The 14,326-nt window shown below is 33.6% G+C and overlaps 1 protein-coding gene across 2 annotated transcripts in view; it reads right to left on the reverse strand.

Moving 5' to 3' along the window:
• LOC115439921 (transient receptor potential cation channel subfamily A member 1) overlaps positions 1-14,326 on the reverse strand; it is a 75,538-nt gene that overhangs the window by 40,630 nt on the left and 20,582 nt on the right. For both annotated transcript variants that reach the window (XM_037443801.1, XM_037443802.1), the window contains exon 3: positions 8,732-8,890. In XM_037443801.1, the coding sequence (XP_037299698.1) occupies positions 8,732-8,890 (159 nt within the window). The remainder of the gene's footprint in view (positions 1-8,731; positions 8,891-14,326) is intronic.

Raw genomic sequence — 14,326 nt, forward strand, 5'->3', positions numbered from 1 at the left:
TAAGCATTATTCGGCCGTGCCGTTACTTTTATTGAAAACAATTCAATAGTACCAATTTAATCGAATACATCTGAATATATTTAAGCGCGTTGAGAATCGTGTGTCGCGCTTGACTGCATCTTCTCAACTGCGACAGATGGACGCTTGTATCTCTATGAAAATTCCGCCCTCTGACTTATTGCGACGGTAAATTACTGAACGTCCATTTCTCTATGTTACCTGTTGCAACTTTAATTTATAAGGTATTAAGATCTGCGCGTTGTTCGCGACGTGTTCGATGGGTTTAAAATTTTGGCAACGGGTATTAAAACAAAGAATGCATTATATGGCATTGCTAGTTTTGTTGTATTAATTATGATTATGAAAATGTTATTAAATTTTAATAGATGCGGAATGATTTTAGGTGTTTTAAAAAGTTCGGTACCGATGTTCAATAAGTAGCATATTAAGACCAAGAAGTAAAAGGACTAAATGAAATCTTATTATATGTATATTTATACGGATTTTCTAAATATATTTTTTTATTTTTCACAATATACGAGTACAGCGATTTAAAAGTAAGATTTAGATGACATAAAGACTATACGAAGCATTCTTCATTACTGATCAATTTTTAACTTCATTTATAATTTGTATTTCCAAGTAACCTAAATATTTTCTTCATAATTAAATGTATATTATTTTTCTTTTTGATTAGCGATTTGATTTGTGTTTGCTCAAATACCATTCGGATAGAAGTTATTATGGTCAAAAGTATTGAAGCTTTTACGGTAATAAAGTAATGACCATGTAATGGTCAAAATAATATATTATTATACATACAATTTATTTTTCTACACTACATTTCTATGTAAAGAAATTCATGCCAAATCCAACATTTCTTAGTGCGCGCAATGTTCTTAAAAATATAGAAATAAAAGAGAAATAATATCAACTTCTTCCTTCGATACCGGAATAAAAGTTGTATAATATCAATCTTATTAGTCTTGGATAATAGGTACAACGTTTATATGAGAATAAGGGGAACAATGAATACTTCATGGTTTCTTTAATTGGATTTTAATGTGTCTAACACATTGGGAACGTTAAATGTTTGCTTGGTTTAAAATACTTATTTCCACACTAGCTTCCGCCCGCAGCTTCGCCCGCGTGGATTTCGGACTTCAAAAATGGAGCCGGTCGCGAACGTTCGAGAATGTTCGTTTTACGAAGCTACTCGCTAGGTGATTCGCTAGCCTCTAGGTGCCAAGCAAGCCGCCTGCCTGTGCGTTCGCGACCTTATATATATACAAAAATAATCCTTATAGCATGATTCAGTATTCACGCGTGATGGCTTATTATTAGCGTATTTCATGTATAACATTGGTGTTTCTATATCGATTTCTATGAATCTTTTTTATGGAATTTTTAATGATGTTAACTTTTTTAATTAGGGATGACTGAGAGTGGTATAAACGTAAGAGTAGACAAATATAATGAGAAAGCTTCGAACTGCTAAGCTATCGGGAGTTACACGTGTTATTGTGAGTTAACCATAAAAGATAGACATATGCTGTCGTGGGATATGTTTTACATAATTTTAAGGAGAACATTTCCGTCATACATGATTTCTGTGTAGCTTTAACCATTAAGCTTGCACACGCGACGGAAGCTTAAAAAATGGAGTTACTTCTCCCGTTTTCCCAACATTTCCCTTCACTGCTCTGCTCCTATTAATTGTAACGTGATGAAAAGTATACTATAACCAGCACAGGAGTATGAAAAATAATTGTACCAAGTTTCGTTAAAATCCGTCGAGTAGTTTTTGTTTCTATAACGGTTATACAGACAGACAGACAGACAGACAAGAATTTTACTAATTGCATTTTTGGCATCAGTATCGATTTCTAATCACCCCCTGATAGTTATTTTGGAAATATATTTTATGTACAAAATTGACCTCTCTACAGATTTATTATAAGTGTAGAAGAAGAAGATATTGACTAAAGTATTTCAATATTTACGTGTCAACTCGGTCTTAGAATTTATGTTGAAAATGGCGTGTGTGGTTAAAGGTTGAAAGTCTCTAACAAGTCAGAAAGAAAATCCGTATGAGTTGGTGACTTTCCACAGGTTTCAAACTGATTATGAAAAGAGCAACACCAGTGTTCCTTACCCGTTCTTCTCTAGTGGGAACTGCTTTTCAAAACTGGTGGTAGAGTTAATATTGACGGAATCTAAATAATGTATAAAGTTTTACGGGTTCAAATAAATTGTGTCATTTCAGATGAGATTTCCAGTAGAATTTTCATTTTTTTCAAATTATAAAATGACTTGATATTCAGAATATGCTTTTAAATTACATTGACTATAGTTTCCGCATAAAGTTTGGGCCATTGCGTATTCATTCAATTTTGACAAATAATTTCAATTATCATAGTGATGTGACAAATTCTAGTTATCGATAATCTTGAGAAAATTATACCTTTTATTTAGGATTCTGAAAAGACGATATGTAAAAAATGTGTGGATACATCGCAATTCGCATTACAAAGTGCGCTTGGATACCAACAAAAATAATCACATTAAAATTTGTTTGAGACATTTTCATTTCGAAAGATTCATTTGTGTTCAATCAAAATCTAAAACTAAGAATATAGCACTGACTCAATGGATTTCAACAATGTACTAATAAACAAAAAATGTCATTAAAAGTGTATTATTATGAACCCACTACTTTAAGCAATTTGTTTTTTTTTATTTTTTATTTAAAGCTCATGTATATAGGTAAGTCTGAAATAAGGTTTTTGTTTATCGATATAAAGTTGAGTCATACACATCACTACAAAAAATAGCTTAAGATTTATGACCTTGTAAATTTCAAATGCACGGATGAGTATGCATCTCTATCTGACACCGAATTATAACCATAAGATAAAATAGTATCGATATATACATTAAATAGGTGTTTTAGCATAGTATCTCTCTTCTCAATTTGACTACAACCTTTACCTGCAAACAAATGAGCATACATGTGTGTTAAACTCCTGGTAGTGTGTGTATTGTTTTTTTTATTTTTATTAATTTATTTCTAATGCTCATTATATAAGAATATTTGCTTTCTACACTCCTTCTCCACATAAACTTTATTTTTCGTTAATTACTTTTTTATATTTCGTGCAAATTTGAAGGTATGAGGAGAAAAAAAAATGAACCTTTACTACAAAAATGCTGGAAAAATATATTTAAGTAATTAATACTGAATTATACGCGCAATGCAAAAAATATAGGTCATTTTAAGACCCACCAATGAGACATGTAACCTGGTAAACAGCACAGCACCTAAGATAATTAAAATGTGATCCTGGTAATTAAATTTCTGGGTCAGTGAGGATTTTATATTCATAATAAAAAGGATGGTAACATTCAAAATACAATACATAAGATCAATGGACTTGTTTCAAGAGCCGTAATAAATAAATAAAAAAATAATACATACAAATATCTAATCATATAAAAGAACAGGTTTTATAATAATACTTGATTATGCTCGCGGCTTCACCCGCGTGAAATTGGGATAAAAGTCTTGCCATATATTTTGCCGGGATAAAAAGTAGCCTAGGTCCTTCCCAGGATCCTAAACTATCTCCATACCAAATATCATCAAAATGGGTTTTGTAGGTATTGAATTTATCGCGCTCAAACATAATATCTAAGTACATCGAATAAAAAAGAACAAAAATTTAAATATTTAATACGTGTTATCAACTCTAAAACCTTTTTAACCATAAATATGCTATATTTCAAATATTATTTTTAATAAAGCTTTTAAAACAAATTTAACCAAGATCACAAGGTAACCCGTTCCTTTGACATATTATGATTCTGTAGAAGCTATTGACATGATGGTTAGGTAAAAGTAGCTGCTAATTTTCCTCTTGGCAAATCAAACGGTACCAACGTAGTAGTTGCATTTATATTTGAAAGAATCTGCTGCACTCATGTTATTTCTAATAATATTGGTAACATTATTGTCAAAGCCCTTAGTACATAATATACACATCCTAGATAATATGATGTCGATATCAATTTGTGAAAGCGCCTGGCTGCGCGTTATGGCAAATGTTCATGTTACTATAATTCGTTGTTTGAGTAGGCGTTTTTAAAAATATATAAATATATTTGTTACATATAACGGTATTTTAAAAATAATCGATATATATTAGAAAACTGAGTATAGTATTATTTCAGGGTATAGAAAAATCAAATTAATAAGACAGATATCGAATTGTTAACGATGTTAAATACTTACTATTACACAATTTTTGGCTGATATTAATTATTATTTTTTAAACACGGTTTCGTGTTTAATAAAAAATGACGCCACTGTGCGAAAGACTATAGGCCAAACTACTTAAATATTTCTTAGAAAATATTTAGGAAGACTGCCTATATAATTTTTTTCCTGATTCTCAAAATGGACTAAAAATTGAGTTTTACATATTTTAACCCCTTAAATATATTTTTTTTACAGTTTTTTATCATTTGCTTATAGAGAGGGGAGGGAGGCAGGTATTTCAAAATACCTTAATCAGACAGGTTCTCATGTGCGTGACTTTTATGTTTAACAATAATTTTCGCGCTATTATTTGCAATCGCTAATTAGTATTTCGTGTGGTACGTTCCAACAGCAACCAGTTCATCATACTACGCTCGCCAGAAAAATTCACCGCACTTTGAATTTTAGCCGAGATTAAAAATAAGACAGAATAAAATAAAAATTACGAAAATACAAACACAAAATACAAAACTGTAATTAAATGAGAAATCACTTTTTTAAGTAATAGTACGTACTTATACGCTTAAGGCTATGATATTGAATAGTCTTAAGTGTATAAGTACGTACTGAGTAGTAGTGAGTTGTCACTTAAGATCACGAGTTTGATTCTGAGAGCCGGTATAATGTGAAACGTTTACGATGAAGCGATGACCGAACGATAGGCTTATGGCAAAATGATATTGACGACCAAAATACATATTTATAATATTACGTTTAAAGTTGCAATTGCCTGTATCTATACGTCGCATTACGTGACGCGCTTGCAGACAAGCTTTGCGAAATTGGCACATTCCTTATAATCGAGGATTTGTTTTATACAACTACATGAAATAGAAATATCAAAACGAATTCCATTGTCCCAATTTTACACTTTTATGTTACCAAACTACTATTTTTTATTACTCACTGAGTGGTGCTCGCGGTTTTGCTCGCGTGATATATCTAACTCCTTACAAAAATCCCTACAACATTGTACGTTGGTTGATGCCACGGATTATTTAAAATCAAGTATTCCATAATTTACCATGGTAGCAAATTACTGGGGAACAAAGTATGTGTTAATCCACAACATGGTCAACCCTCCATGCCCTCGTGCCGAATTTCGGCCAACTCTATTTAGTTGATTCTGCGTTTCCATCTAACAAAAAACATGCAAACTTTTTCACAAACTCTCCAATAACATTAATCAGTAAGAAGTAAGATAGTATAACTTGTGCAGCAAGTCAAAAATACCGTCCTAAATCACCATCTAATACCATTAGCTGTTTAATTCTTACTGCTTTTTGACATCCTAAAGCTTTCAAGTTTGCAGTGATTTTTTCTCTTTCACTGTAGTTATACGTTGTTTAAGCATGTTCCTGAGCATATTTTAGGTTAACCTGAATCTAGTTCTTACCGGACAACTATACCTAGGTTAAAATTTTAAACACATAATCAAGAGTTCATATTATCATAAAATATAGATTTATATTTAAAATCTTTGTAATATGAATCAAATTATAGAGCCAAGTTTTATTGAGAAATAATTAAGCGAAAAGTGTTCCAACGTAGCGAGAATTTTTAGAAATTAATATTTGAAAGCGAACAACTGGATTCTTCTTACCACGCATTATCTTGACTCACTCGGTTCTCTAAAATATCCTCACAGTTTGTGATGCCGCTCTGGTATACAAGGATTCCCGGTATACGGGCAGATCGTCACTTCTATGTAATAAAAAACGTACTTGAAACAGCGTCTTCCGCGGGATTTGTATGTTCGGAGTCGTCTGAGATCGCCGGATCAGCCACATACTATGTCAATTCAATCTGTCATTGTATGACACGTGTGTTCGCGGACACGGATGGTTGGAATGACTTTTAGTATCAGAATTCGTTATACATGGAACTACCATTACCAGCTCATCTAATCTGAAGTGCGTGGAGGTGTGAAGTGCATGGGCGGCAGCGATCGCTGACGCTTGTGTGATTTGTAACGAATATTGGAGGAACATTTTCGGCTCAGTATATTTAGGTTTTAAAATATTGCTATTTTGCAAATAATAGATGATATTAAAAACTGTGATCTATGCTTACAATGTATTTAACGTATACTCGTAAATATATATATTTTTGAGGGTAAAAGAAAGTCGTATCCTAAATATTTCGTATTAATATAAATCGGGGGTTGTACTATAAGACTCAGAATCGATATTTTGTGACGCAAAGTTCTTTACTATTATTATAATATTATATTGATTGTAAAGGTATCACTGGTGAGCAGTAGCAACATAAGCGGCAGGGCTGCCGAGATGCATGTCCGCAGGTTTAAAGAAAGGGCACCTCTGACTTTTAAAATTAGATTTGTATTTTTTTTATCGCTTGCTTTAACGGTGAAGGAAATCATCGTGAGGATACTTACATACCCAAGAATTTCTCTATAAGAATTTTGAGGGGATATGTAGTCTATTAATCCGCTTTAGGCCAGAATGTTGGACTAAGACCAAATTCATCTCGATAGTAGAGCTAGTCCGTGCCCAGCATTGCGACGGTATATAATACAGTGTTAATATTATTATTATAATTTTGCAGAAAACAGGTTCGATGCCTATCAAGTCACGATCATTGTAAAAATCTTATGAATAATTTCGGCTCTCTTTACGGTCATGCTTTTGTGACTGAATATGACAATACTGGCTCTATCTCTTATTTCAACCAATATATTAGTTCAATTTACCATTAAATCTAATTATACCGTGTTTTAATTATTACCTATTTTAGTCAAATAAATATGTACTGAAAATTCGCGATCAAATCGAATATAGAACTTGATTCCTTTTTTGAAACTTTCGTTAATATAGTTTGCAGCTCGCTTGCCTTTCCAACATAATATCTTAACCTGTAACATTAATGTGTCAATATCAACAAACCAATCGACATTGGCACAATCAATTAAAATACAATACAATAATAATGTGAACTTGATTTTTTCAATGCCTCTTAACGCGTAGAACGGTCAAGTAATTTTTCACCTTACGAACAATAAAGCTCTGTTATTACAAAGCGATTTCGTCACGGAGCAATTTAAGATAATTTGACCGTTAAAATGTTGAACGTTTACTTGAATGGTACGTTCAATTATTTATTTTCGGACAAATATTATGTCTATATATTACGGTTAAAAACTCATTAAAGAAAATTGTTTTTTGAAATGTATACTTTAATTGAAGGCTACCAAACGAGTTAATGATTAATTATTTGTTAACAACCAACAATACTATTTAATCTTACTAGTTGTATTTTGTTATAAGTAAATGCAGAAACAGCTGAACGGATTTGGATGAAATTTGGCACACTGTTAGACCATATCCTGGCTTAACGCATATACTTTTTATCCCAGTACTTTTCCCTCATAATTAAATAATCTAATTTCTCTAATAGATGGTGCTAGCTTCGTTGTTTTACAACCTTCTGTATCAACATAGGCTATTCACGCGGCCGTAGCATCAAGCACCACCTACTAATTGAGATACATATTTGCAAATCATACATTTGTGTATGAACACAATATTACGCAAAAGTATTGAAATTTTCATCACACCATGTAAATCATGTGAATAATATGGTTGACCGTGATCAACCATTCGATTTACTAAATGGACACGCACTTAAGATAACTTTATACAGCATTATCGGTGAGTAATTTGCGATCAAACAAACCCTTATCATAAACACGCACTGGTTCATGAGCACGCTGTTCTGGAATGAATGGAAGCATTCATCTACAAGCTGGTAGAATATCAGTCCCTTTGGCACAAACGTGTGAGCTTGTATTATTTCCATTAATGTATTTTTATAAGGTGCAGTTCTATTGTTACAACAATTATAAAAAAAATATACATTACAATATACCTAAATCTAACGGTGAAGGTTTTCCTTTACCGTTAAATTTAGGTTTCAACGTTCACGTACATCGTGAGGAAACCTGCACACCTGAGAAGTTCTCTATAGGGATTTCGAAGGTGTGTGAAGTCTACCAATCCTCACTAGGCCAGCGTGGTGGACTAAGGCCTAATCCCTCTCAGTAGTAGAGGAGTGCTCAGCAGTGGGCAAGTATATAATACAAGGCTGACATTATTACCTAAATTTAATGATTAAATATCAGTTTCATAAGGAAATGTATGCATAAAATCGTAGCGTGTTATGTCAGAGCACGTTACTACGGAGCCGTATCGTAGCAACTCGCAACATACTTGTAGCGCTCGTAGCTTAATCTGCTTTCGTAGCAATTTGTAGCTTCTTAAGCAACGAAAAGTCTCTTCAATTGTAATAATTGAGACTGTTTTTTTTTCGACATTGTTATTTTTTACCGTAAATGCACTCAAAGTTTTTAATGGAAAATGATCGAGAATATTCTAAACATAGTCTAACACTTACCCTCAATATCCTAAAAGGGCTCTCCGCCAGCAGACATACGTCCCCAGAGTTGGTTCTATCCAGAGCCTGGGCCGGAAGCATGATCTGGAGTTCTCCGCCAGGGTCCGGGGACTTCTCGTCCACATGCCTGTTGCGGCCTGTTATCGATCTTATCCACTCCTGTAACAAAAACATTTGTATTGTAAATGTTGATTTCCGAAGCGTTTCTACACCTTCTAATACTATAGACAAATGTTTTAAGGTTTGTGCCCTTGTCGCGGGCCATACTATTTCTCAACATTATATCTGAGAACATAGATATATTACTTATCAACCTGCAGGAATACACATGCCCACAGGAGTTTTGATCATTTACATACCTACTTTGTCTATATAACACCTTTAGTACAGTCAGCCTCATTCGTGAGAATTCGTATGGGGATATAGGACGGCATGATTTCTTTCATTTTTAATGAACAGTATTTAAGCCCCCGCGAACAGTTTTGAAGGACATTATAGGGAGTGTAATTATTGGACAATGTCACATAACATCAACACATCCATTGTATTTTATGTACTTAATGAAATTCTACAAGTGCGCCGGTAAACATGTTTATCTACACCGTGACTTTATAGTGGTTTTGGCTCCAAAATGTCGTTAATTAGAACTGTTTGTAGGACCACAGAAAGGGTGAATTATTTGTACTGTTGATAAATATTGTTTTTGGTAATATTTTTCACTCATTCGAGTTGATAATGATAGTAACGTCGCGACAATTAATTCATAGTTATGAATAGCGCCGATCGTAGTAGTACGTGAGCTTTAGTTGCATTACCGCGAGTTCTAATTTATTGTTCGTAAACATTCATTTTAAAATAGCAGCGATAGCCTAGTTGGTTGTGGAACGGACTGCCGAGATGAATGTCCGCAGGTTCAAATCCCAAGGGCACCTCTGATTTTTCTAAAAATAAATGTGTGTATTCTTTGTGAATGATTGCTCGCTTTAACGACGAAGAAAAACATCGTGAGGAAACCTGCATTCCTGAAAAGTTCTCTATAGGAATTTCGAGGGTGTGTGAAGTCTTCCAATCCGCACTAGGCCAGCGTGGTGGACTAAGGCCTAATTCCTCTCAGTGGTAGAAGAGGCCCATGGCCAACAGTGCGACAGTATATAATACAGGGCTAATATTATTATTATTATTCAAACATTCATTTTATTGTTTATGAAAAAAAAAAAAAAATTACATTGTTATTTTTTTAAACTCTATTATTGATACAGAAATTATTATTTTCGGTTCCAAAACGACTATAAAATCACGGTGTATAGGTTTCCTATAAAACAAAGTTTCGAGATATCGCTTAATAAGCAAAGGTTACGTACGGTGTAAGAAAAAAGCCTTATCAATGGCAAAGAGCCCATAAAACCCGAAGCAAGGGATAAACATCCCTCCAGTTAGAACTATATACATAACATCACGCATTTTATCCCCGAAGGGGTATGCAGAGGCGCAACTAGGGCACCCACTTTTCGCCAAGTATGTTCCGACCCATGATGTGATAGGGGGCGAGCCTATCGCCATATCGGGCACAAATTCCAGACTCCGGGCTGATACTGAGCAGAAAAACCCAAATATCACTTTGCCCGACCCGGGATTCGAACCCAGGACCTCAGAGCGCTATTGTACCGGACATGCAATACAACTACGCCACCGAGGCAGTCTATATATAGTTATTATTACAGTCCATATATAGTTAGAACTATATATGGACTGTAATCCATGTACTATCAGTAGCAGTGGGGTCACTTTGGCGTCTGTGAAACCAATATTACCGTTCCACTCACACGATAACACGTATATACCCGCGAAAATAGTGTTACTTCGTCAGTACAAAATATCAGTCAAGCTAGCAAAATCTTTGTAGGCAATGTGCTGCGGTGAAGAGCTCCACCAATTGTATTCGCAGTTTTTGTATTATTTTATTTAAACGCCTATTTTGAAGTTCTTATTAAGAAATAATACTAACTTACTTATTCATAGACGTTATTTATCTAAGGACGGAGCATTGCTGTGATAACAAGTCTGTCACTCAGCTTTGTTTATCTGGCAGCTTGCTGTTTGTTCAGCTTTGTTTATCTGACAGCCAACTAGATTCAAGTTGTGTCTCAATATTAATCAATCACCACGGCCCTATGTCTACGCACTGCGAAGGCTGCCATGCCGACAGCACTGAGAAACGGACTTGTTATCACAGCAATGCTCCGTCCTTAGATAAATAACGTCTATGAATAAGGAGGTAATTCTATAAATACCAATAATAATCCACCTACGATCTGTTCATATTATTTTTCTACTAAGTATTTTTCTGACGACTACACGTGAGATTTTTCTTTACAGAAAGGGCATGTCACCGAATATAATGTATCATTTTCATTCTATTCTATAATTTAATGTAAACGTAGTCTATTATCTAGGGAACAATTTGTAAGCACAAAAACCGTGATGTCGTACAATGTTTCCGTAGAGGTCAATTAAAACACATTTTGGCAGCAATTATACGCAAAGTGGACATTTTATAACGAACTTACATGATTAATACCCACGCCCAGTACTATCAAATGTAAAAAAAGAGTTAAGCATGTGTAATAAAGATATGTGAGTAGGCACGAGAACATTACACGTACACCAGGTTTTCGACACCTGGTTTATGGGTACACCAGGTGCTTAACACCTGGTGTACTCCTAATAAACCCGTCATAGTGTCCCTGGTAAGTGTGGCGTTCCGGGATCAGCCTGTGTATATCCCGTACTAACAGGCCGGTATAATTGTGTCGACTGTCGAGGGGTAACCATCTCACGCCAGTCGACATTGTAGTGGAGTGCCACTTACCATCAGGTACAGAAGGGTCACTTTGCTCTGCCGAAAAAAAAATTAAAAGAACATGCAACCTCTTTTTAAAAATAAACTAGATATTCCTTGCGACTTCGGTCGCGTGAAAGTCTTACCGGCTACAATGACTGAACTGATCCACAGTACAATATGTACCACGCCATTCAATTTAAATCAATTATTTCCTACAGGAACAAATTTTAATTACCTAGATAAAAGTCTATGTTTTATTCCAGTATATGGTTTATCCGTGTGACAAATTTCATCCAAATCCTTTCATCTATTTCCGCGTTTACTTTTAACAAACATCCATACATTTTCACAAATTATCTTTTTTTTAGGAAAGATAAGATTTTGCTTGAGGTGAGTGTAAAGCTACGTAAATCGTCACAATAAATATGGAATTTCATCTCCCTTCATTGGAAAATAAATACTAATAAATATTATTATTGTTTATTCCAGGGTTTCCAAAGGTTATTTCTTTAATTACAACGATACAAGTCCTACGCTTGATGGGTGTATTGTTTTGCGTTACGGAGCTATCGGATATCGGTGTATCTATGTGAGGAGTTGGTTTGTTTTATTATTGTTCCATTAATTATTTATTACGCTGTGATATTAAAGAAGGTCATATAATTTTATAATATGTTATAACTTAATATTTTGTTTTGGCGACACGCGATGAAAGTTGATACTAACGTTATTGATTGCGAAATGTGGCGATAGGTTAATTTGGTATGCAAGATCACACAAAATCATATCGTGCATGAGGTTTCCCCAATTGACATTGCAACTGTGACATGCTGTGACAGCTTGTAATTAAAACAGCACTTCAGCAATTAAAATAAAAAAAAAACTATGTAAGGTGTATGTTTTGTTGGCTGTTCAAATAAATAAATAAATAAACTGTATTTATGATAAGCGCCATTTTTTTAAGACCTTTCCGTTCGCCTGATAAGTGATACGACCGCACATAAACAGTAGAAACACTATACAACAGTTTGAATAACTAAGTATTGTGTGGTTCCATTGGGCTCGCCATCCTGAGACATGAGATGTTAAGTCTTATTATGTCCAACACTGGCCACAATAACCTTTATAAATAACTAATTTGGCTCTTTAAAATGACTAACTCTACTTCATTAATTAGATTTCAGGTTAACTACTTACAATACGTCTCGCTTAATAACAAAAATTACCAAAAAAAGAAAATCTGACACTCGTCCTCCGAATGGGCGTCAAATTAGTCCGATACAAGGTGACAATTGCCAAATAACAGACAAGGTCGGAGCTTATGAGGCCTTGGCACCTGTTGCCAAGCACGTTTTCTGGGTTCAGTGAACCAAATTTTGATTGTCGTGTTCTCTTTAGCTCTGATAGGAAATTCATGGAAAATATTTAAGAAGTATACTAGGAAGAAGGTGGATTTGTATTGATATTGATATTTTCATCATTTGGTGGTGGTTATTCGTATTGATATTTCTGTGATGTGTTATAAGTAGTTTGTGTATGTTAGGTTAAAAATAAGGACTACAAATGTTGAATTTACTTAATTTACTTCAGTAAGGCTATTACTTTCGCTATAATTTACATCATGTCGAGTCTCAATTATAAAAATTCAAAATATATTATTATATATTTTATTTACGAAGAATACTAGGAACAAGGTGGATGTTTTTTTTATTCGTATTTATATTTTCTGTGACACTACGTATTATAAATAGTTTGTGTATGTTAGGTAAAAAAAATAACTACAAATGTTACGTTTATTCAATTTACTTTAAGGAGGCTTTTACTTTCGAGATTATTTACATCGAAGTGAGCTTCACAAAAGAAAGCCACAGATTTATCAGATCTACCTGCACATTGAGTTTAGACATGATACTATACTAACTCACTTCCTCCGACGTTGTGGATATTTATTAACTTGTATAAACATTATCAGGATATTTAATGGTTGTACACACACAGGAACGGTAAATGTCTTGTACGCGGTCATTTTTACAATTCCAGTGAAAAGGTTTAAAACTTTCCTCTCAAACATGTTCATTACTTTCAAAACGTTGTATATTTAAAAGCGACCTTAGCGAGCAGGATATAAAGCCTATTTTTACAATATTTTTTGACAGCCAGTGAGTAAACGAAATAATTTGAATATGACTTCACAGCTCAAAATTTTACGTCACCAACCGTTTTAGTACATTTCAAAGTAATGAAGAAGATATATTTTTATGTAATAAATACTGTTTTTAAGAAAAAATAATTACTAAGAGTAACAAAATAAACATTTCCAATTTGGAAAATACTTTTCAGAAAATTGCCTAATACCAAATTTATCTGAAGCTTTAATGTTGCTGTTATTTTTTTTTATTCACGATATGTGTCGTATTTATATAAGTTATTATTGTTCAACTATATTATTTTAAAGTAATTTTTATCTGTTGATGTAAAATAATCATGATGAAATAATAATTTATACCGATAATCTTTCAAGGAAAAAGGCGTGAACCTGAAAATCCACAGAGAAGTAAGATAATCTAATTCTAACATCGATATCAACAAATTAAATACTGATTTAATCATCTCTTGAAATTCGGTCAAAACAAAGCCGAGAATGCAGCTTCTATCGAAAATTTAATTATATTGTTCAGAAAAATAACGTTGTTACCAACTTATCATGTTAAACTTTTCTCTTCAAAATAATTTTAAGTACAATAAAGTATTTT

Source organism: Manduca sexta, chromosome 27 (genome assembly GCF_014839805.1).
Source record: "Manduca sexta isolate Smith_Timp_Sample1 chromosome 27, JHU_Msex_v1.0, whole genome shotgun sequence".
NCBI lineage: Eukaryota > Metazoa > Arthropoda > Insecta > Lepidoptera > Sphingidae > Manduca > Manduca sexta.